General features: G+C 38.6%; 2 protein-coding genes across 2 annotated transcripts; one reads left to right on the top strand and one right to left on the bottom strand.

The window, feature by feature from the left end:
• Positions 1-5179: 5179 nt before the first annotated feature.
• LOC115726174 (transcription factor MYB1-like) lies at positions 5180-6617 on the top strand. Its single transcript, XM_030655937.2, has 4 exons — positions 5180-5246; positions 5384-5509; positions 5692-5821; positions 5928-6617. Exons 1-4 carry the CDS (start codon positions 5180-5182, stop codon positions 6352-6354), a joined length of 750 nt encoding a protein of 249 aa, XP_030511797.2. The 3' UTR covers positions 6355-6617.
• A 1386-nt stretch (positions 6618-8003) lies between these two features.
• LOC115726172 (TBC1 domain family member 17) lies at positions 8004-17633 on the bottom strand. Its single transcript, XM_030655934.2, has 15 exons — positions 17473-17633; positions 17090-17263; positions 16933-16984; positions 16734-16841; positions 15856-15940; positions 14510-14564; positions 13732-14130; positions 13100-13159; positions 12844-12942; positions 12602-12712; positions 10871-10942; positions 10665-10781; positions 9516-9665; positions 8921-9021; positions 8004-8540 (listed from the first exon to the last, which is right to left on the bottom strand). Exons 1-15 carry the CDS (start codon positions 17533-17535, stop codon positions 8216-8218), a joined length of 1971 nt encoding a protein of 656 aa, XP_030511794.1. The 5' UTR covers positions 17536-17633; the 3' UTR covers positions 8004-8215.
• Between the last annotated feature and the right edge of the window lie 5617 nt (positions 17634-23250).

Below are 23250 nucleotides of genomic sequence, written 5' to 3' on the forward strand. Positions count from 1 at the left end.
TCGGCTCGCGGTCACAAACTAGTTAACTCTAGGTTCATTGACCTTTGCAAGTGACTTGATCAAGAGCGATTTATACGATTTGCCATTTCGTTTGTCATTCATATGCTCCGTGCCAAAACACAAAGAGATGCAATGGTAGTGGAGCGTTTTGGAGAGAGCTGAGAGATGATGGTGGCGATGGCCAAACAAAATGAACAATTGGTGGGCAACTCCCCCCAAGATACCAAGATCTGGCCAAAGCCCTCTCGCTTGTGGCCGTGAAGCCCTTGCTCAGTGGCCGGCGATCCTCACGGGCCAGCGAAAGAAAAAAACAAAAATAAAGAGAAAGAAAATAAAAAATGAAAAAATTCAAAATATTTTAAAGTATTATTAAAAAATTATCCACATCAATACCGAGCAACACCACATTAGCGCCAATCGGCTGAATGAACTGAATTGGCACAAATATAAAAGATTTGAGACTCAATCGAAAAAAAAAAATTAAAACTGAATTGACACAATTATAATAGGTGTAGAATTTTTTTGGTAATTCCCACGATGTTTTGGTCATAGTATAAATTCTAGTTTTTGCATTGGAACGGTTTTGCCATTGTCGAGTAGCAACATTAACGTTGCCGCCTGGACACTTGGGGTGCGTTTGGCAACGATTCTGATCCAAAATATTTATCATGTTCAAAATTGATTTTTTTCTAATTCTTTTCCTTTGATGAGTTTTACAGAATTAGAACGCATTTGGTAATCGCACAAAATGTCTGTTCACGAGAACAATTTCTCTTCCCAATGTTTTTCATTTAAGTCAAATAATTACGTCTTATCACTATAAAGTCGGTATATATAGCATCACTAAGAAAATGAATACAAATCATGCTTAATCCATAATCAATCTATTTATTATGTGGAGCATGAAAACATATGCAAGGTCGTGAAGAAAGAACATTGGCTCAATAAGCAATTTGCACTTAAATTTTTGCCACGAATTTATAATTAAATTAGATTATGAAATAAGTTTGAATAACCTCTAGACTATTCTATGATGGTGCTGATCATATAGAGATGGATTGAATATGAGCTTAACGGTACTACTCCACGAAATTTGCACTTAAATTGCTTGCCGCAATAAACATAAATGTTGCAAAGTATTTAAAAAACAACTTTTTAAAAGTCGAAAATACAAAGTAATGGAATTCAATGATGAGTAGAGGTGTCAAATGGGTAGATCGAGTTAGGTTTAGGTCGAGTCTAATATGGTCTGACCCATTTAACCCATTTGACCCATTTTTATACGGTATAAATCTAACGACCCATGCCCGACTCAACTTATTCCGAGCCTATACCCAACCCAACATGTATTTCTTAAACACTCCATGCAATACAAATTATTGAATATTTGTTCCTTATAATTTGTTAAGAAAAAAATAATATTACCAAAACACTTTCTGCAATACAAATCTAGTGAAATTATGTTAAAAAATATTTTTTATTTTCTTAAAAACGTATTTTTTTTTTTTACTTTTACGTTCTATTTTCTTTTCCCTTTTCTCCGGAGATTGGCGGATGGTCACTGTTAGCGATGGTAATGCACGATGGTGGTCGAGCTGTTTGGTTGAGCAATAAAAGCGGTAGACAAGAGAGGGGAGCTAGCTAGTCGAGCATTCTTCCCTAAAGTGTCGTTCTTTTTTTTTGGGGGTTGAGGAAACAAAGATAAGAGCCTTTCCTGAGCCTTCTCATTTTGTTGGTCTTGTTCCTCAAAAGTGACTCTAGAGCAAAGAATCAATTTTTTTTTTATTCTTGTTTTTACTCCAAATCTATTCTTAGAAACAAAATCAGAAAATTTGAGAATCGAAATCATTTACATTACTAAATAAAGTTCTCACCTTTTTTTCTATTACGGGAAATAGAATCAAAGAATCATAATCTTTACTAAAACAACCCTTCATTGTCATTGGTGTTTCCCTAAATCCCTCACCAACAACTTCATATTACATGAGAGAACCCTAACAAGAAACACCAAAACATCTTCAAGAAGCAAATTCTAATCTTTTACTTCTCTCTCCCTCTTTCCACCCCTTCAACTAGCCATGGTGCCATGGTGCCATAGCCGCCGTTGCTGTCTTTTGCCGTCGCCACCTCCAAAGCCACTGCCATGCCTCCAAAATTTGAGCTATCCTCGCCGGTGTCGTTGTTTGCAAGACTTTGGCTAGGTTTCGTCCGGGGGCACACGCGTCACCACGACATGGTGGCTCCGTTAGCGAAGATAGAATCGATCCACGTTGGCTATGTTGTCACCGGCAAAGCCAGGCCTACAACATCGTCAACCCCTTGTCGAATTCTCGAACAAGCCATATTTGTCTCTTTTGAGAAGCCAGGGACCAAAATTCTTGTTTGTGAACTAATAATGAAGCCAAGGCCAAATGGGTGACTGCAAAATTAGTTAAATTACTTTTCATAAGCAAGAATCTTTGGACATAAATGTTACTGGAACGATATCAAAAAGTTCTAAATCTATTACATTGGTACCTAATCCATCTAGCCAATTTTGGTTGAAAATTGTTGACATGGATGATAGCAGTCTTATATGGCATAGATTGACGTTGACGTGAACAACTTTCACAACTTTTTAATAAATTTTTCTTATTTTATTATTATTTTTTTCCTTTTTTTTTCTGTTGCACGGAACAAACGATCGAACAACAAATAGACAAAACAAAAAAATAAATCAAACACTAGATGTACGTGATTCGATTATATAGACATACTTTCCCTTGGGAGAGTAACAACGAATTTCACTATAGAACAAGGGATACATGGAGATTACAAATCACACTCGAGTCACTCAAACACTTTTAGTATTTCTCAACCCCAATTACATTCAATAACGCACATAGGATTTAGCCCCTACTTTCTAGCAAAATAATATCTCAATCTCACAAATAAATTACACAAATATGGCAACAAGATTTGATCGGCTAAAACCACTAATAGAACTTCGTCTGAAAGCAATTACTGGAACCTTTAAAACCCCATGATGAAGCCCCCACTCACGGGCATCACTTGCAGCAATTTTGCAAGGCATGCGCTCCAACCCTTAAGAACAATTATATATAGGGTTAATGCCACCGAAAATCCTAAACCGATATATCTGTGATAAATTTACCTCAAACTATTTTTTTGACCACAAAAAATCTCAAACTAGTGCACATGTGATAAATTTATCATTCGTTAGTTTTTATTAAATTTAATCGTCAAATTGCTGAGTTAGATGGCACGTGGCGGTTAGGGGTGAGCATGGGTCGGGTGGGTAGGGTCCAGACCTAGATCTTAAAACCGATCCTATTATAACCGGTTCCCAATTTTTAGTGCCGAGAACCTACCCCATTTGTCCTAGAACCTGTTTTGGAACCGACCTTTGTTTTGGTCCGGTTCCAAGGTCTACTTGAGAACTTGTTTTCCTTTTCTTTTTTTTTTTATTTCATTTTTTCCATCAAAATAATATGAGTATCGATGAAATGATCCGATTGTGGCGACAACAAGAGAGAGAGCCGATTGTGGCGACAACGAGAGAGAGAGCTGGACGTGATGGCCTTGGGAAACAAGAAACACAAGGAGGTGAGGTAAGGTTGGCAAGCAAGATAGTTTTTTTTTTTTTTTCAAAACAGAAGCTACAAACCGGTTCTAAAACCGGTCCGGGTGGGTCTTCACTTAGAATCGGAAACCGGACCAATTTCAACCGGTTCTCAAAACTTGGAATCAAGTTCCTTGACCGATTTGAATAGGAACCGATTCCCCAACCCTATTTTTCGGGTGGGCCGATTCGGGTATCGGATAAACTCGATCCGGATGCACACTCCTTAGCGCAGTTCATGAATGTACTAGTTTAGGGTTTTTACCCTCTGTTTGTCACAGGTGTATCAATTTGAGATTTTTCGTCATATTAACCCAATTTAATGAAGGATAAATTTGTCACATACGTACTAGTTTGAAATTTTTTGTTGTCAAAAAAATTATTTTAGAGTAAATTTGTCACGAGTGTAGCAGTTTAGGATTTTTTATGGTAAAAAAAAATAGCTTAGGATAAATTTATCACAGATGTATCGGTTTGAAGTTTTTGAGGTAAAAAAAATTGGGGTAAATTTGTCATAAAAATACTAGTTTGAAATTTTTCGTGATATTATATATATATACACACACACACATATACGAAGTCCACGTTAGCTGAGAAGTCCCAATAAGAAAAGGTCCAAGTTAACTTTCATTCTTTTTCTTTTCCTTATTTCCCGCCGACTCCAACGAAGGATTTCTTTTCTTGATCATCCACTCTTGCACGCCACTTCAATATCAAGATAATTCAGGAAAGCTCTCTTCTCCTTTTTTTTCTCCAACGCCGAACAGGAAATCAATATTTCTAGGGACATTCACGTAAATTTAATTTCAGACTTTCCTTTAAATTATCTTGAGTTGGGTTTTGCTCACGAGCTCTCAAACTCGAGACATATATAACATTTTCCATTATGGCTGGCGAGAGTGGAGCCCTCACATAGACAACCCTCTCCCAAGCTAGGGCTCAACCCTCGACCCTTGACTGAGGATTGCAACCCTTGCCGACCACAATGAAAACAAAAAAGAAAAGAAACCCCATAAAATAGTGTTTAATTACAAAATTTGTCTACAACACCTGTTGTTCCATATATTATGGTCGATATCTATGTCAGCAATTTTCGACCTAAATTGGCCGGATGGATTGAATTAGTATCAATGTAAAAAAGGTGTAGGATTGAATTCAATCCAATTAAAAGGCGGTTTATGATTAAATTGATACCAATATGTTTAGTACTTTTTTGGTACTTATCCCTATTATACGTAGGTATCGAATGAGTTGAAACTTGGAGAATGTAGTGCATTGAATATGCTATAGAGTGTAGACCATATCTTCACGGTAGAGACTTCACATGTGTTGAAATATCATGGTAAATACTAGTAACAAAGATACCCAAACAATACTCTATTATATGTCTTGACTTGAAAGTCATGTGTATCATTCTCTTCTCCTAAAAGCAGCCCCGTTCTCCCACAAGGTGTAGGCTTCCGGCAAATGGAAGTGGACGGATAGATTTTGCTTTTCCTCCGAGGGGAAATGTCACACACAAAAGAAAGAAAGGAGAAGAAAAGAAGAAACACGAGAATGATTAAACAGAAGAAGTGGGAGGGGGTCCCTCTCGCTTCCACATTCTCAAGAAATTGGAGATTTGGTAAATGGTGTGATCCATGCATGCACGAGTGCCTCCTCACTTTTCCTCAGTATCACTTTCACTTCCGCCCACGCACACAAAACACACCTTCCTCTCTCTATAAAACCCTTCACAATTTTATCTCTTTCTAACAACAGAGAGAGAGAGAATGAAGGCAAGAGCGATCAAGAAAGGCTTGTGGAGACCAGAAGAGGATGCGATATTAAAACAGTACGTCGAGGCTCATGGCGAAGGCAACTGGGCAGTCGTCTCTCAAAGATCCGGTAGTATTATACTCCGATTATAGTTAGTCGGTAGCTCTCGTCACGCGAAAAATGTCTGTATTTAGCTTCGATTTTGAACATCATGGAAATCCAAATTGTATAAACAAGTGATGAATGGTTCAATGGGGACGTGAACAGAAGGACTCGGCCTTGAGACTCACTACATATCTCTCTCTAGCCAGGTTTAAAGAGGGGAGGCAAGAGTTGTAGATTGAGATGGAAGAATTACTTGAGACCCAACATAAAACGAGGTGGGATGTCCCCAGAAGAAGAAGATCTCATCATCCGGATGCATAAGCTTCTCGGCAATCGGTAATTTGTTTACCTTCTCCCTATATATCTCGAATCCAAAAGAGAGAACTTTTTGTAGACTTGATTAGAGCTTAATAAGTTCGTCGCTACTTTTGTTGCGATGAAGATGGTCGCTAATTGCCGGGCGGCTTCCTGGTCGGACTGACAACGAAGTGAAGAATTACTGGAACACCCATTTGAACAAGAGACATTCGTCGCACAGAAGGCAAACCATTGCCTCAAATGGATGCCGCCAAGAGGGCGAGAACATCCGCACAACCGCCAAGGCTGCCAACACAGCCACGGAAGTACCGAGTCCACAGTCCACTACTCCGCCGCCAGCAGTAGTTCACGACGGAAGCAATGACCTCAACCCAACAGAATCGACAACGATGACGGGAAGGAAAGAAGAGAGACCGGAAGATGGAGAGAGATTCGTGTACGGCTGCGACATGGGATCGCCGCTGGCGATACCGGGGAGCAATTATTCGAGGCCGTTTGTCTTTGACGACGAGCTGCTTGTGCCCTGGTTGGATTCCTTTGTTTTTGTCTGAAGCATTTGGATCAGAAAGACATGAAGGGATGGAAGGTGTGATGGGATCCTTGTACTGTTGTACAACGGCTCATCAATCAAGCAATGGACTAGACCAAGAAGAGTTGTGGCCCGGATGACTGCAATGGGAGCTTCGTTTTAGCAAAATAGAGCACCACTTTTTCGGCGGGCCATGTAGCAAGGACATTTTTTTTTTACTTTGTTATGATTGGACTTACTGATGCAGCTTTAGCATATGCATTATTCCAGCACCTTCTGCAGAAAGCCCCTCTCTCTCTCTCTCTCTCTCTCTCTCTCTCTCCTGTGCTCGGATATGTGAACGACAAACTTAAGAAAGGGGGAAAGAAAATGGACTAGATCAAATTATAGTCTTGGAGGCGTCTCTCGATTCAAACTCGGGCAGTCCCATGGTGCCGCGGGTGTACCTTGTAACATCATGAAGTGGTGTTGTAATTTAGTAAGGATTCGTCCTAATCCAGTCTTTTAAAAAAAAAAAAAAAAGATCTGTGCATTAAAAGTGCTAAACTTGTCACGAAAGTATTTTAAAAAAGTGTAATAGAGTACAAAAAATTATCATTGAAAATGTGATCGAGTCCGCAAACTTTAAAAAATGCAATCAAGTCTAAAAACTCGTCACAATCCTAAATTTTTCAAAAACTGCAATTAACGGAAGAATTTGATTGGACCAATTTGACAAATTTTAGAACTTAATTGCATTTTTTGAAAAATTTAAGACCCATAACAAGTTTTACGACTTCTAATATACTTAACCCTAAAAAAAAAATTGTGGCAACTGTGCACCATTGGACCTCAGAAATTCCCAACAAACACCCGATGCAGTTAAAAGCCTCCACTGGCCACTTGGCTATCCACAAACAGAAGGAACAAAAGCCTAAGCAACATCTCCAAGTTCAGCCCCCTTTTAGAGACAAATTAAAAAGCATGCAGACGTACTCTTTCGGCTCGATTCGAGAATATGAATCCCGAAGGTCCAACCTTAATAATCAAAACAGTTGCCACCATAAGATGGAAACCATTCATGCCTAATGTCGTGAAATGACAGGACACCAAGCCTAAAGTTGCTGTTGGAGGAAAACAAAATCTAAACGGAAACCAATATGCACAACAGACATATACCTCTTAGCGCCACTAAGAGGAATTCCTAAGGTATCCGTAGGATTAAAGAACTCCAGTTCCCGCTCCCCACACGGATCCAATCATCCTCGCCGGGTGTGCATAAACCAGTAACTTGGATACCCTGATATTCTCATCTTCAAAGTCATTGCAAGAAAAGCGTGGCACATGGAGGACCACACAACAGAAAAATCTTTCTGGCAGGAACAGAAGAACCCACCACCGGCCTTGCCGGAGACCAAAGTCTTAAGTGCCAAAATATGCTAATTCCCGAGTAACCTCGAAATTCGAGTCCTCAAGGTACTGAAAAATGAGAGGCTTTACTGACTCGACATTTCATCGAGTAGCATTCCAACCAAATTTGGAAAGAAAGGTTTTTACCGGCATGAAAGGAAGTGCTCTCCCGCCCGACTTGTAAAAAGGTCCTTCCTTGGGCAAGGACTCCTCTGAGATGGTTATGCACAGAAGAAAGTGCTCATGATAAGCAGGTCGAGTTCTCGTGACCGTATCATCTCAAACTCTTAATCAGGCTTAGAGATGATTATGCATTCACACTTTCACCTCACTATTGACAAGGAAAGCTGAAAGAGTTAATTGCTGGTCTGCTTTATACAATCTGCTATTTATGTACAGGATTTGACGATCGAATCACTTAGCTAAGGAAATGCGTCCCTTTCAAAATACGAGAATACGGATCTGATTAATATTCGGCAAAGGCAGCATAGCATCTACAAGACGTCATCTTGCTGAGGGAATAATAAGCTGGTTTCAACTGGCAATGAAGGTGGAGTTCCAGGTGGGATGCAAGCAGCGCCGTTCTCGCCTGCACATATGCACAATGCCTCTGCATCCCTAAGGATTGCATCGAGATCAATGTAGCCACTCAACTCATTGATGAACTTCAAGAGCGTATCAAAGTCCATCTGCTCGCCCATTATCTTGTTGCGGTACCGCTTCAAGATTGCGACACAAACATACAGGTGTAAATGCTCTGACAGGTGGTGTGTCCAGAAAACCTCCCATAGGCGCATTACCTTTTCATACTCGAATTCCCTGAAAGTGCAAAAAGTAATCAGGAGGAAAGAGAGGAGAGCAGGTACAAAAGAAATATAGATCAGCATAGTTTGCTCCCCAACAAGTGGGATAGCGAACATTTTCAGTTGCAAAAAGTAGGTCCCAGAATTTTGTAAGTCAAGTCTTCATTAATCAAAGATTAAGAAAGCGACAACACAAACCACCAATTCACTTTCTTGGTCAAGAGAAAAATATTGACATTTGGAGGTATCTGAGGTAAGGGGGGAAAAAACCAAAATGCACACTTGCAGAGACATTACTTGAAGGATGAAAAGAGGACTATAATTTAGACTACATTGAAGCTATCAACAGAATCAACATTTTTCTTGGACTAAGGAACAATCTTTTAGATAATTTACCTTTTGAACTGTATCAGAACCCAGCGGAAGCAGAAGAAATAATTCAAGCAATCATTCTGCTTAAAATAGTTGTGCAGTGGACGGTCCAACAACTCCACCAGCTGCAACCAGTACAGCATGATTATCAGTCTCCAAGTTTCACACATGTCATCCAGAAGCGAAATTTACAACAGTAATAACTAAGACACCAGACGTGTCCATTCTGTATGTTTACATAAACCAAGCATTACCCATATATACAATCAGCAAGCAGACAAAATTCCAACGTTGTAATCCCTATTTTACGAGGAGCAATGCTCAGTATCACACACTTCTTGAAAGGGAGATGATTAGTGAAGCATTGATGGGCACCAGACCTAGATTATGGTTAATTTCAGGCACCAAACTAGTTTCCATATGAAAACATAATAAATTGGCTAAAGAAGCATATGACTACTCCGTATAAAATATCAGCCAAAAACTTTAATCAACATTGATAACTGTAAATTCTCTGGGAAAGGGAGAGAGGAAAAGCAAAGTCAACTCGTTTTTTTCCCCCATGGTGAGAGGGAGAGGGAGAGGGAGAGGGAGAGGGAGAGGGAGAGAGAGAGTAGACCTTGCATAATGCAAAAAGTTGAGAGTGCATGCCGTTTTGATCTCGATTAAAATTGGGTCCAAGTCGTTCCATCACGGCAACAAAACACCAAAAAGATTCCGATTCATCCTCCGTAACGTACAATATGGGAGAAAGAAGATCACTCATACCCTGCATATTTAGAAAACAAACAATTTATATCGGAACAGGCAAATGTCATATACAATTGATGCAGTGAACTGGGGATTTAAAAGCTTAATTGAATCTCAACTTTAGCCCAGATTGTTTCGCAAAAATGAAAAAGGAAATTCTACCCCGGATTTTAAGTACTTTTATTTTAATCTTGCCCCTAAATAATTCTATCTGAATGTTACTTCATGACAAACCACATAACATCAGGTTTAATTGAATCTATAGCTCATATGAATAGACTGGGCCAGATTTTGAATGTTGTAACCGGATCCTTGACCCCTCCCCTCTGAGGGTTACTTCACGACAAACCACATAACATGAGGTTGAATCTATAGCTCCCATGAATAGACTGGGCCAGATTTTGAATGTTGTAACCGGATCCTTGACCCCTCCCCTCCCTCCCTCGCTCCCTCCCTCTGTGATTCAAATGTCTTCAATGCATCATATGGTCAATTACCATCTATTTCAGAGAAGACTGATCCACCTCATTGCCACTACTGCTTGTTAGCCATTGCATCAACAAGTGACAGTCACACTAAGTGATGAGAATAGGCTAGAAGGACATTGAAGTCATTGTCAAGTTCAAACTTTCTAAAGTTTGGGTTGTCAAGGAATACCCCCTGAAAGACAGGGGTTTTAGGTAATGACGCGAAAAAACACCCCCCTTGTCAGGCAAACATGATAAGGGAGGTTGAACCAAAAGACCATCCTTTATGCACCCGAACCTACACCAAGACACTTTGATGACCACTGTACATTCAATACAGCAATTCGCAATCATGAAAGTAAAAAGAGTGAAGCCCAGATGGTGCAATAGTAAAGTGTTACTATCAAAATGATCATTCAAAAACCAGAGGCTTTGGCCTTCTGGAGCGAGGACACATAAAAGACTGCCATCACAAAATTACTGCCAAATAAAGCTTCAAGACATTCAAGCACAGGCTGTTTCACCAACCAGCATTAAGTGAGAACTATTACCTGACAATAACCAAGATCGAAATTGTAAAATGAGTAGGTCAATAAAATATCTCGAAGAAGATTCACATTAGGGTTATCATCTCCTTCGTAGAATGAGAGTGACCTATCAGTCCTAACCTTCAATATGGAAGATGGAAAAGTCAGTCACATCAAATTCCACAAGAAGCAGTAAATATACAGGAAAAACCATACCGAGCTTCAATTACCACATCTTTATCTATAAGACCTTTCCTCTCCCTGAACTTAGTGAACCTCTTTGCCTGTTCTGCAGATATACTCTGTCATACAGAAAGAAATCATTTTGCATCTGCTTTTATACGACCATACTTAGCATGCGACACTTGAGAAATGCACCTTCTATGATGCTATGCAAAGGAAACGATTACCTACAAATTATTAAACTTCTCTATTTAAAGGTTTCATCATTTACAGTTGCAATTCAGTGAATACACCACCATCAACTCTTGAAAAAGCAAAGACAACGATTGAAAGTGTTTGGTCCTGATTCTCATCAAAGATAGAATTAACATTAGTTTGATTCTTGTTCACTATGCATTAATCTCATTTCCCCTACACAATAGGAGACACACTGGCCTTGGCCTACAAACCAGAAAAAAGGTTTGTAATTCCTGAATTTATAGTTTGATAGCAGCTCTTAACACACATGCTCATATTCATTTGTTAAGCCATTATTCAATATAATTATTATAAGAAGACAGTATAACAACTGCCTCTTGTCTACTTCTCAATTAATCACTTAAAAAGAGAAGAATATCAGAAACCAGTGTTTTTTTTTTAATTTAAATTGGACGATTTTCAGTGCAGTTCAACAAAAACTGAATCAACTCATAGGTATGAAGACCAAGAACAGTGTGATTCGAAATGATAAGGATGTGTCTGTATTTATTTTATCATTTTTTTGAAACCCACCTTTTTCAGAAAGAACTTTAACTTTTGCTTAATCAACATCTTGCGGCTCACGCACTTCGAGTTTTTGTCATCCAAAACACCTAGAACTTTCATACTAAATACATGTTGCGTAGAGTGACATGTAACTTTTTCATAATCTTTTCGAAATTTAGACTATATTAAATGTTGCCGAGAAATAAAGAATTATCTTTTCACTTTGAATTAATGGCAAACAAATAAGCCCTAAATGAATTTGATTTAATTCACGATTAGATCCATATTGCTAAAAGGTTATGCTTGAATGTGCTTTCAATGATTCATGTAGAATCTGTCTAAAGAGACTATAACTGAAATATGGATATGTTACTAGGTTGATTAGGATATTCAAATGGCCAAGCAACTAGATCAAAAAGGCTAACTAATGTTTGATGTAGTAACCCATTTAGACACATGGTATATTCCTATAGCCATGCTGAAGCCCAAAAGAAGGTTTGACATCCTTGTCTCTCATTTTCTTCTCTATGTAATAGTTCAACAAATGGTGGCAGCGCTAACTAGCAATTTTTTTGTAACTTCATCTTTTTACGCCTAGATCATTTTTTATTTACTTGCGAGGAAAGATGAATCTGTCATTCATGACAGTGTTTTGCTGTCAAATGTTGTCCATAGAATGTACTCATCATTAAGTAATTTCACATGGGATTATTGAAGTAAATGCCTTAGATTACCTGTATTATCCACTTTTCTGTCACCACAAAAATGAAGGGAAAAAAAAACAAGTAGACCCTGAAGGAAGTGACGAAAGAAAAAAATTACAACAGACAAAAACCTTTTGAAGAGCCGTAATCTCAGTAGGAAGGGGAACAAAAGTAATAATAGGATGGCAATCCAAGAAAACACAAATGAAATCCCAGAAATATTGGAACTTATTGAAGTTTAACATAGCATGACAGACACAAGCATAGCCAAGTAGAAATATGCATGAAGGGCACCAAAAAGCATGAAGTTATGCCAAAATTAATACATACCTGCCATTGGTGTTTTATGGTTTCATACTCTAACTTTTTCATTGACCTACGATATTCTCTCTCCGCACATGTTGAATCAAAGGCATGATATCCCAACAAGAATGCCCAAACCTGTAAACATTATCACTACCATAACAACATCAACACATGATCCAGCAAAATGTTGCAAAGGATAAAACCAAAATGCACTCTGTATAGACAACTAGGATACTAAAATCCACCCAAACCGACAAAATACATACCTCTCTCCTCAGTCTGTGCTCAACTCCTCCATAAAATATTCTCTTTTTCAGTGCTTTTGAATCAATCACCCGTCCTTCAGAATCCAAGAAAGTAGCCCACTGAAAATACAATAGAAAATTACAAGGCTAAGCTATCTCTAATACGTGAAAAGACAGGACAACAAGGACCATTTACAGCATATAATGAAACGAAATCGTCTTTGATGGATTCTTTTAAAATGATTGACAAACTATATTAGAAAAGCAACGTTCATACCTCTTCTGACCCTAACGGCGACTGTCGTGGTTTCCCCCATACCAGTGATAATTTATCAAACTGCCAAAAAGCAACATATGACCTTGTGCAGAAAATAATAAGTGAAGAGTAACTTAAGTGTCCGAGGTAGACAGGAAATACAAGAAGCCAATTGGAAACAACAATTACAAATGAGACAATTACAAAAGTACAGATACCAAGAAATGCATTACAGCAGTAAAGAAAGCAATGGGAGAGGTACCACCCATAGTTCGGCGGTAAATGTAAATGAGGTAGTTACATGACAATTTTTCAACAGGACCACGTAAAAATAGGGGAGAGAGAGAGAGAGAGTTCCCTAATGGCTAAGATAATCATGACCGTCTTTTTTTGCCTCTAAAAGCTTTGTCGAATTATCAACACAGTAGGAATCCATTCAAGATGATGTCAATCAATCACCTGAGACTCATTTAAGAATGGCGCCAACTTTCAATCTGGTATTCTTAGGGCCGTATACTTCATTAGCAAAAGGGGAGACTATAATGAAGCACTCAAGACTTCACTAAATCTATAAAGAAATATGAAAGACACAGCAGTTACACCCCAATTTTAAGTTTTATAGCATGCGATTTTCATAGGTTGCAGAAAATTACCTCCAGAGGATCTGGCACAACAGGAACCTCCTCAGGAGCTTTTTCTGGATCAGGAGATGGCTTGCAAGAGTAATCCTGATGATGCAGGCTATTGTCTCTCCTCTCATTTGCACCATACCCATTGTTTAGACTTTCGCGAAGGAGTTGTGAAGTCGTTTCACGAGCAAACCTTGTCACTAGAGAGAACTTCTCCAGTACTTGAATTGAAAGATCCCGAGCAGGATCATGAACCTTTGGTCTTGGCCTCCCATTGTACAAAGACAAACTTGCAATGTCACCACTAACACTACCGTCATCAATTGGCTGTTTTTCAGCAGGATGTGAAGCTGAAACAGATGTGGATGCAGATAGTCCATTTGCAACAACAGCCCTGGGCAGCTCCAAGGAAGATAAAGTTCTCTGGACAAGCCAACATAGCCTCTTTCAAAAGTCATGCAACAAAGAAGAATGACAGTTGCTTAAGTTGCCACTATCGCTCTAGCCATTGAAAATATTCCATTAGCGGAAGTACTATTCCCTGATTGAAAGTTATTCCATTATCCCCTCAATCATCGGTAGAGAGAGACCAAGATCAAAGAAAACACTAATAAGGATCCTCGCATCTCCATAATCTCTAATCCAATATGCAGGTTATTTGTTATCTGTTATAAATAGTATCATCCTTGACCAGTACTCATGAACAGGTACCTTCGTAAGGCACACATGGATGGCTAAATTCCTAAAAGCACTTTGCAAAACAATACCAAATAAAAGCAAGAGAATGCGATGTGACACACACCTGAAGAGGATTTTCAAAATCGTTCACAAGAAAAACGTTGGCATCGTCAGCTGACCTGAAATAGGATCACTTACTTAGAGAAACTAACAAGCAACAGCGAAAAGAAGGGCTATATTTTGTGATGCAGTAGAAATTCATCAGCAACTCTAAGTCTATAGGTATTGGTATTAAAAGGTCAACTGACTAATTTCTCTCTATGTTACCCACTAGGTTCCTAGATCTATAAAACAAAGGTGACATCGTTTAAAAATCTGAGGGGAAAAAAAAGATCTAGTAACGCCAGCAAGCATCAAAAGTGCCATCAAAGGTTTTGATCTTCATCCTTTTTTACACTTCTTTTGATTTTATTCCATGTTTACTCCAAGTCTTAGGCTCCTCGGAGCACAGCCACAATATTCTAGGGAGAAAATACGTCACTGAAAATTCGTGAAATACACCAGCCTACTTTCTTTAATCCTACACTTCCTTCTTAAAAGAGGCCACCTTCGAAAGGTTATTACAAGATGGGATTAGGATATTTCAATCAACACAAGAAAAGAAACCCAACAGAGATATGGAGAAAGTCGGATTGCATGAAAAAGGCATTTGCTCAACATCCCAACTGGCTTCTTTCTCAACGAAGAAGATGATATGACCAACAATTTTAAATTGAAATGTAAAAAGGGATTAAGTCATGATAATATCCAAAAAAATCCAGAAATAATAGAAAAGGATGATATTTATCTGCCAGACTCTAGTCTGAAACATCATTTGATGTTATAATCATAAAAAAAAAATGTCATTCTTGTAGCACCAAGCATCATTCTTTTACAGAATATGCAGAAAAACTTCATTAAATCCTCAGAATTTTCCTCTTTTAGTGTGTTTATAGTATTTTCATAACCACTGCAACATTTAAATTGAATTATACAACTGAATGAAACAACTATAGCTCTACTCCACCATCATGACAGCTAGTCTCCCGCTCTCTATTATTTATCCCTTTCAAATTTGTTCCTCCAACCATAGATCTTTTTCCTCTCGAAATCTATTCTCTTGTTCTTTTTTTCCTTTTGAAAGTTGAGAAAATTAACAAATCACGATTGGGGTGTTAACACTTAACAGCATGTATAGACTCCCAGCCCTTTACAGGATATCTTATTTAACATCTACGTCAACAGCTGACCTCTCCAACAAATAGAATTTATTAGAACCATTAGTCTCCTCCCCCAAATAATTAGACTCAAGAAGCATCAATATTTTTAAGTATAACCCATGCCTCTGCTACATGTACCTTATGCAGAGATTAAACAAGTAGTATTCGAGAACTCAAGTTACCAACAAAAGAAAATCAAGAACTAATGTACCTCACAATAAAAATATGTTGCTTTATTGTCGCAAGAAACTCCTTGACTCCTCCACTATAGAAGTAAAGAGGAGGATATGCAAGTCCTGCAGATTACTGTTAATCACACAATGCATACCGAAAAGAGTCTGATTTTGCTGGACAAGCTCATATGTCGGAAAGAAGTAAAACATCAAGAGGTTACCAATGCATGGTTGCGACCAATTTCTCCGGGACTGAATATTTCCTTACAGAGTTAAAACTAAGATATTAAAGTCAAAATTGAAGGTCATCTTGAAGAAGCAGATGTCGCTCCTCTTACATCATAAACAGCATGCTTTCTTTACTAGCTTCAATGAGTAAACATAATTTTAAGATGGCAAAAACCCTCAAAAGCCGTCTTATTGCTTTGACGTTCTCTCTGTATCATGCTTAGCGTATGAGGAATGCTCAACAAGGACATACAACTTGGGACCACAAAATGACTTAAAGAGAAAGAGTGAATCAATGAACAGCTTTCAACTTCAGATTTCTAATGATATTTGATAATGTCTACGGACAAGCAGAAAGAGTAGTCGAAAATTGTGCTACTAACTAATCCGCAAATATACAATATCCGCATTCTTTGCAGAAGGCAATTTTAGTAGATTTGAGGATCATACTTTCCTTGACATTTTCTTCTTCACAATGAAATTTCACCAATTAAACAGACAGGAAAACCAGTAATTCAATTGCCTTCCATGAATTTTCCCACGAGGCAGAAATTATGACGCATCAGGTCAATCAGATACAAAAGCTCCCTAATGTCTTCATTAGAGTGTTTCCAGGCTTGACAATTACATTAGCCGATCCGCGGATAAGAAATTTAAGCAGGCACTGAATTCCTGCACGGTTCTTTACCTGAGGACATAACGACTATGATGTATTGCCACCCAAGCGTTGGGGTGTGGCGACGGATGGACCTCACATCGGAGAAAGAAATCCCCTTGATCGTATAAAGATTCCTATCTGCACAGACAATGGACAAGGAAATGGTATTGGAAACTATATCCCCACGCATAATAAGATTACAAGACCAAAAAAGAAAGCTGCATGATACCTTTCTCAGAGAGCCTAGCATTCGTGTTGTGACCTTTGTAGGGTATCCAGGTCTACGGTGTACAGAAAAAGAAGAAAAAAAAAAAGAAATTAACCGCCGAAGAATGATCGATTGCAAAGATCAACGCAAGAAACGAGGAATGATGAACTAAACTTACCAACAAAAGAGACAACCCTTGCTTAATCAACTTCAACCTCCCGCTGATCCTCTCGGAGGCGAACTGCGACGGGTGAATCGTCACATTATCCTTCAAATAAACCAGCTCCGCGCCCTCCGGCTCGGCGGACGAGGTCGTCTTGACACTGTCACTCCGCTCCATGCTCACCGATCCCTGAACGCGCCGCAACAGACAGACCGAGGAATCATCAAAAAAACGCCAACAAATCCGGAGCGGCGAACGGTTCCCGATCGCCGAAGCTCGGGCGATCGCGATTGCCCAATGCGGATGATCAAACAACGACCGACAAAAACGGAAAATGCAAAACGAAAGAAGAAGAAAAGAAACAAATCCGACGAGGAGGGAGGGAGGCGAGCGATTGCCTGAAGCTGCGAAGCGGCGTAATCGGCGTCGTCGGAGAGGTCGTGGAGCTCGGTCTCGTGCATGGCTTTTAGGGTTTTTTTCTGCAACGAGACTCTTGTACAAGAGATCGACTGGGGTTGGGGGAGATGAGATGACGGTTGCTTAGCGAGGGAGAGAAATATTGGGTGACGCTGACCTTCGATGGTGAGAAGGACAAGTATTTTTCTTTTTTTTTCGAATTTTTTTTTCTTTTTTTTTTCCCCTTTTTCCAATTTTTGTTCGGGGGCACGGCAGAAATTAACACCCGAGTCGAGAGGGAATATTTTGTCTAAGGTTCCCTTTGATTTTTATTATTATTATTATTCTCATCATATCGTCCTCGTCGTGGTCGCCGACATGCCGGTGTTTGGACTTTTGTAAAGCGTCTATCTTGATGCCAAAATTTTTTAAAAAAATTCTCGTTTAAAACGATCGAGTGTTTTTTGAAAAGTTTCGACACGTAATTAATCGTTCATAAAATTTTGACATTAAATTGACCATTTTTTTAAGTTTTGGAATCTCAATATTAGGAATTTGGCAAAAACGGGGATAAAAGCCAACAGCAAAAATCAAAAAGCAAATATTCGAACTTTGCCACTATTTTCTTTTTTGTTAGACTCAAAAGGAAAATTGGAAAACAAATATTCTCGCCAAATAATTTCATTTAAAATCACCAAGATCCATATTCATTCCTTTTAAAAAAAAAGAAAAGAAAAGAAAAGGAAAGTGAGTAAAATTGTCTTCACCTCTCGTGACTTTGTATTTATTTCTTCTTTGATTTTGCTTTGTTTGGAGAGCACATTCTGTTTTATTTCCTCCACCAATGCTGATGCCACCTCCGCCGCTGCCGCCGCGACGATCACATCCTCTTGCTTTGCCCTCTCCTTGACCCACCGTCCGTACTTTCATCTGTCTGCCACCATCGCCGTTCCAAGTGCGGTGGTGGTTGACATAACCGCCCCAATTTGTCCCCCATTGCCTTCCCCCAACCAGCACTCGAACTTCCCCATCTCCACCGCTCTCCACGGCCACCTCCATTAGCCATGATTAGCAGCACCACCCACAAGTGATATAAGACCATTACGCCCGCTGCCGCCACGGCGACCACTTTCACCTCGATTATTGCGTATACTTGAGTTGTGATATGTTAAGTAGTACCGACATCGACACGCGACACGACACAACAAAATAAGTTAACACGTTATTTCTCAAAAAAATAAAGAATTTCGGCACTTTGTAACATGTTGTATATTAAATATGTATTTTTAAATATATATGATAAATTTATCGTGTACATATAAAAATATCAACGGTGAATTTATTATTATTCTTTTATCGGGGATTCATGATTAGTTTTTTTTTTTGTTGGATATATAACTTAAGTATATATTTTCATAAATTTATATTTTGACATCTAATTTATTGAAAATTCTTAAAATAGATCGCATGCCTTTGGGATGTTGGCTCGCGTGTCATTGGCTTGACTAAAACACCGACCACGTGTCAATCGCATGTCGAAGAATGTCGGATACAATTCGATAAGACATGGAGACCCCCAAGGCTACCAAAGAGTGTCGGTGTTTCCTATGTAGTATGTTTAATTTCCTAATATTAAAATATGTGGTCAATTCGAGGCAAAAAAAGGCACGTGAGATCCCGGATTTTTGGAAAATGTAAGGCCTCTCATTTCTTTTTGTGCAATCAAGTCCATAAAACTATATGATTTTTCAATTTTGTGGTTCTGCCATTAAAAAAGATAATGGAAGCGCCAGCGTGGCCATCATGTTAAATGCTCCTTTGACTTCTTAGGTGGCAACCAAAAAACTCTGATTTTCTTTATAATGACATTATTAATGTTTTTTTATTATTGAGTAAATAATGAAATCGGGAAAAGAAGAAGAAGAAAAAAAAATACTTAAAACAAATAGAGAGTTTGAGGGAAGGCATGAGACTATAGCTGCTGTTAGAGGTGAGTATGGTTTCGGGGTAGAACCTTGAACTAGAACCGTAATGTAACATGTAACAAGTTTTGTGTTTTTCTTGGAATATCTTTTTGCACGATCCTGTGGTATTCCACGACATATAATGATGAGTGTGTAATCTCGAATTACTAGTTTGATTTTCAATTTTCAACGATATTTATGACGGAGATATTTACCTTATTAATCTTTCATATTTATTCGTGTGTCTAAATATGAATTGTAATTAGTAAATTATAACAGCAAATGGCGATCATTAAAGTTAATGATTCACTATAATCGTTCAATTAAAAATATATGTAAAATACAGACCCTAAAATCTGTGATGGGTTAGGTTTCATGTTCTAAGGTATGCATAGAATGTTTCGGGTTGTTATAAATAGAACCTGTAAGGAACCTAGAAACTGCTCACCCATAGCCCACGCCTAACGGCCACTAAGGGCCCAACATCCCTCTCTGTTGAGCATTGCAATTACTGCCTCCAATATTGCATCCCACCATGAAACAAGCACGAATATGAGAGAGAAAGAGGATTGGTGAGCTAGGCAACGTTATGGCGGTAGATCTAGGCAACACAACCTTCCGCTAAGATTCAAGCTTAGGTAATGACCACCGTGAGCACTTGGGCGCCCTTGTCATGCTTACTTGGAGTCGCCGCCTCTGATGCTACATCACTCAAACACGCACTCGGCACTTACACAGTTCACAGCTTCCGTTGAGCACATCATAGCCCCCCGTCCCCCTCTAATGGCCATGGAGGTCGCGCAACCACGAACCTAGGTGGTGCCAGCATAAATCCTTGTAGCATGGCCAGGAATCAAGGCCACACGATCATGAGTCATGGCCATGACCTTGGTTTGAGGTTTTGCAACCCTCATTTTCACACATATCTCTCTCTCTCTCTCTCTCTCTCAAAGATGAGGGGAGGAGGCACTTGCAAAAAGTCCAGCCACTGGCGAGTCTCTACCTCACCGTCGGCTAGGTTGGATTGCCGCCGCCTAGCCTTGGTATCTTTCCCAGCCTCTCTCTCTCTCTCTCTTCTTTAGTCCAGGTCGGCAATGACCCAAAATAATATGCTGACATATCAATATTTCCGTCCATAATTTGTTGAAAAAAGACCAGTTCAAAAGGAAAAAAAAAATGAAAAGGATATATGAAAAGTCAATGTCAATAATATCTATATAAATCACCTAATAAAAATCACAATATCGTATACCATAAAAGCACTTAGATGTAAGATATATAAAAAGGATATATGAAGAACCTATGTCAAATTAGCACATTTAGGCTCCGTTTATTTCACGGAAAACAACTTTCGGGAAAAGAAATTTTGAATGTTCTAGCGTTTGGTTTATAGAACATAAACTAGTTACGGAAAATATTTTCCGTCAATGGAAAAAATACTTTCAAAAGTGAGGAAAGTGATTTCTCCGTGCACTCCTTCACCTTCATTTTTTTCAATTATTTTTTATTGTTCTTTTCTTTGTTTCTTTCTTTTTCTTTTCTTTCCTTTACTTTTTCTTCTCATTGACATTGTTGATGGTGTCGCTGGACTCGACATGGAGAGGGATGGTCTTGCCGGTCAGGTTTACATGAAGATCTACATCTTCTCTCACTTCAAGCCTCCTCTCTTCCTCCTCATCGTATAGCATCTCCGCCTAGCCGCAGACGAAAATGGAGTTCTCTCGAGGAGAGAAAGAATTGGGGCTTTTGCTATTTAAAGTTGGCATTTGATTGGGAAATCTGTGCATCCCGACTTGTAATAGGTCCTGTTTGTTTACGGGGTCCTCGAGCATGGCTCCACCTCGCTTGATCTGGTGAGCTCGAGCCTCGCCGGCCTTGGGTGAGCTTATTCCTAGCATGCGGTCGGTCGTCGGACGTCACCGTGGCCGGCAATCGGCAAAGGAAGAAAGAAAAAAGAAAAAGAAAGGAAATAAACGTAAAAAAAATAATATTCGCATTTTATCTTGGAAAATCAAATCAGATTTTCCATAGGACATTTATTATTTTAGCTAATCACAAAAAAAAAATATCATTATTTTTCTGAAATATGACTTCCCAATAAATATTTTTTAGAAATGTCTCATCTTTCGCTAAACAAACAGAGCCTTATGTTCGTAACATAAAAACAACTATGCTCACTTTACTATCATTATAGTTTATCAACTATAAGAAAATTTTGACTTTACAGACAAAATTGGGTATGGATGGAATTAGGACTTACCCCACCCGCTACTAGGATAATGATACAAATGGTCCATGAACTTTGATCAAATATGCAACATGATCCTCGAGCTTTTAATTTAACCAATATGATCCTTGAACCTTAGCGTAATATGCAATGTGATCTCTGAATTTTTAATTTGACCCATATGATCCATGAACTTTTTGGTATATGTTCAACTTAGTTCTTGAATTATAAAAAAATAGTCAATGTAGTGCTTCCATTAATTCAAGTTCGGGGATAGCATTGAACATTTTTTTTCATAATTCAAGGATCAAGTTCGAAATCGTATCGAATAAATTGAAAGTTCATGGACCACATTAGATATTGTGTTAAAATTCAGGGATTATATTTGTCAAATTAAATATTTAATAATCACTTTAAATAATAGGTCAAAGTTAAGAGATTATTTATATCATTTTCTCATGTTTAGGTTAAGGCACCAATGAAACACCAATTATCCACTAGGCGAGCACATCAGTCCAATCCCACCAAGTGCTATTGGAGAAGTCCAAGATCGGCTATACACCAAAGTCCAAGTCCATTGTTTGCAGACTAGTCAAAGGACTCCTGGGATCGGAGGTAGACCGGAGAGTCCAACCGCGACCTTCAACATGCAAACCCAGTCTTGGACTAGACCACGCACCAACAACTTAGAAAAGGAAGAAGAAGAAGAAGAAGAAGAAAACTTTAGTTATTTTCACACGAGCAAAGATTTTAAAGATGCCAACAGTTCTTATGACATAATATGAGAAGTAACCACTACTAATTGTATTGTAAGGATGTGTTGTTGCCATTTAATTTGCAATTTCATCCCTCACAAAAATTTTATCATAATTTTAAAGTCACGGAAAGCTCTTATCAGTTTTCGTGGCGAAGAAGAAGAAGAATATGGTTCTTAAATAGAAGAGATCTGCAGTCGTTTCCCTCCATTAGAAATTTAGTATCGGTATCTTTTTCTTGATTTCGAAAAACATTTTTATTTTGCCTTCGAAATAATAGATATGTTTGTTTTGGCCATAATGTTGCTTTCATGTGAAAGAACAGAAAAAAAAAAAAAGGGAAAATTACCAAAATAGTCACAAATTTATTGCAATCATGTCAATTCAATCCTAAGCTTTTTTTTTGGCCAATTGTGTCAAACTTTTGCATTTGTACCAATTCAGTCCATTTGGCCAAATTTTAGCCGGCCGACGCCGACGTGACGCGACCGGCGCTAACATGAATTTTTTAATTAATTTTTTCTTTTCTTTTCATTTTCTCCTCCCTTCATTGATTGTTGGCGGCTGAAAGAGGGCCGCGAAGCCTTCGTCGGTCTCCCTAGCCAACAGAGCGAGGGCTTCGCGACCCTTACTTAGTGGCCGGCAAGCTCCGGCGACCCTTGCCTGCCACAATGAAAAAGCAAAGAAGGAAGGAAAAATAAAATAAAAGAAAAAACATTATTTATAAATAGAAATGATGAAACATTATTAAAAATAGTATTAACTGTTTTCTTTTCTTTGTTTTTAAATTAGATTAAACAACTAAAAAAGAAAAGATATAATTTTATTTAGAAA

Source organism: Rhodamnia argentea, chromosome 4, assembly GCF_020921035.1.
Source record: "Rhodamnia argentea isolate NSW1041297 chromosome 4, ASM2092103v1, whole genome shotgun sequence".
Taxonomy (NCBI): domain Eukaryota; kingdom Viridiplantae; phylum Streptophyta; class Magnoliopsida; order Myrtales; family Myrtaceae; genus Rhodamnia; species Rhodamnia argentea.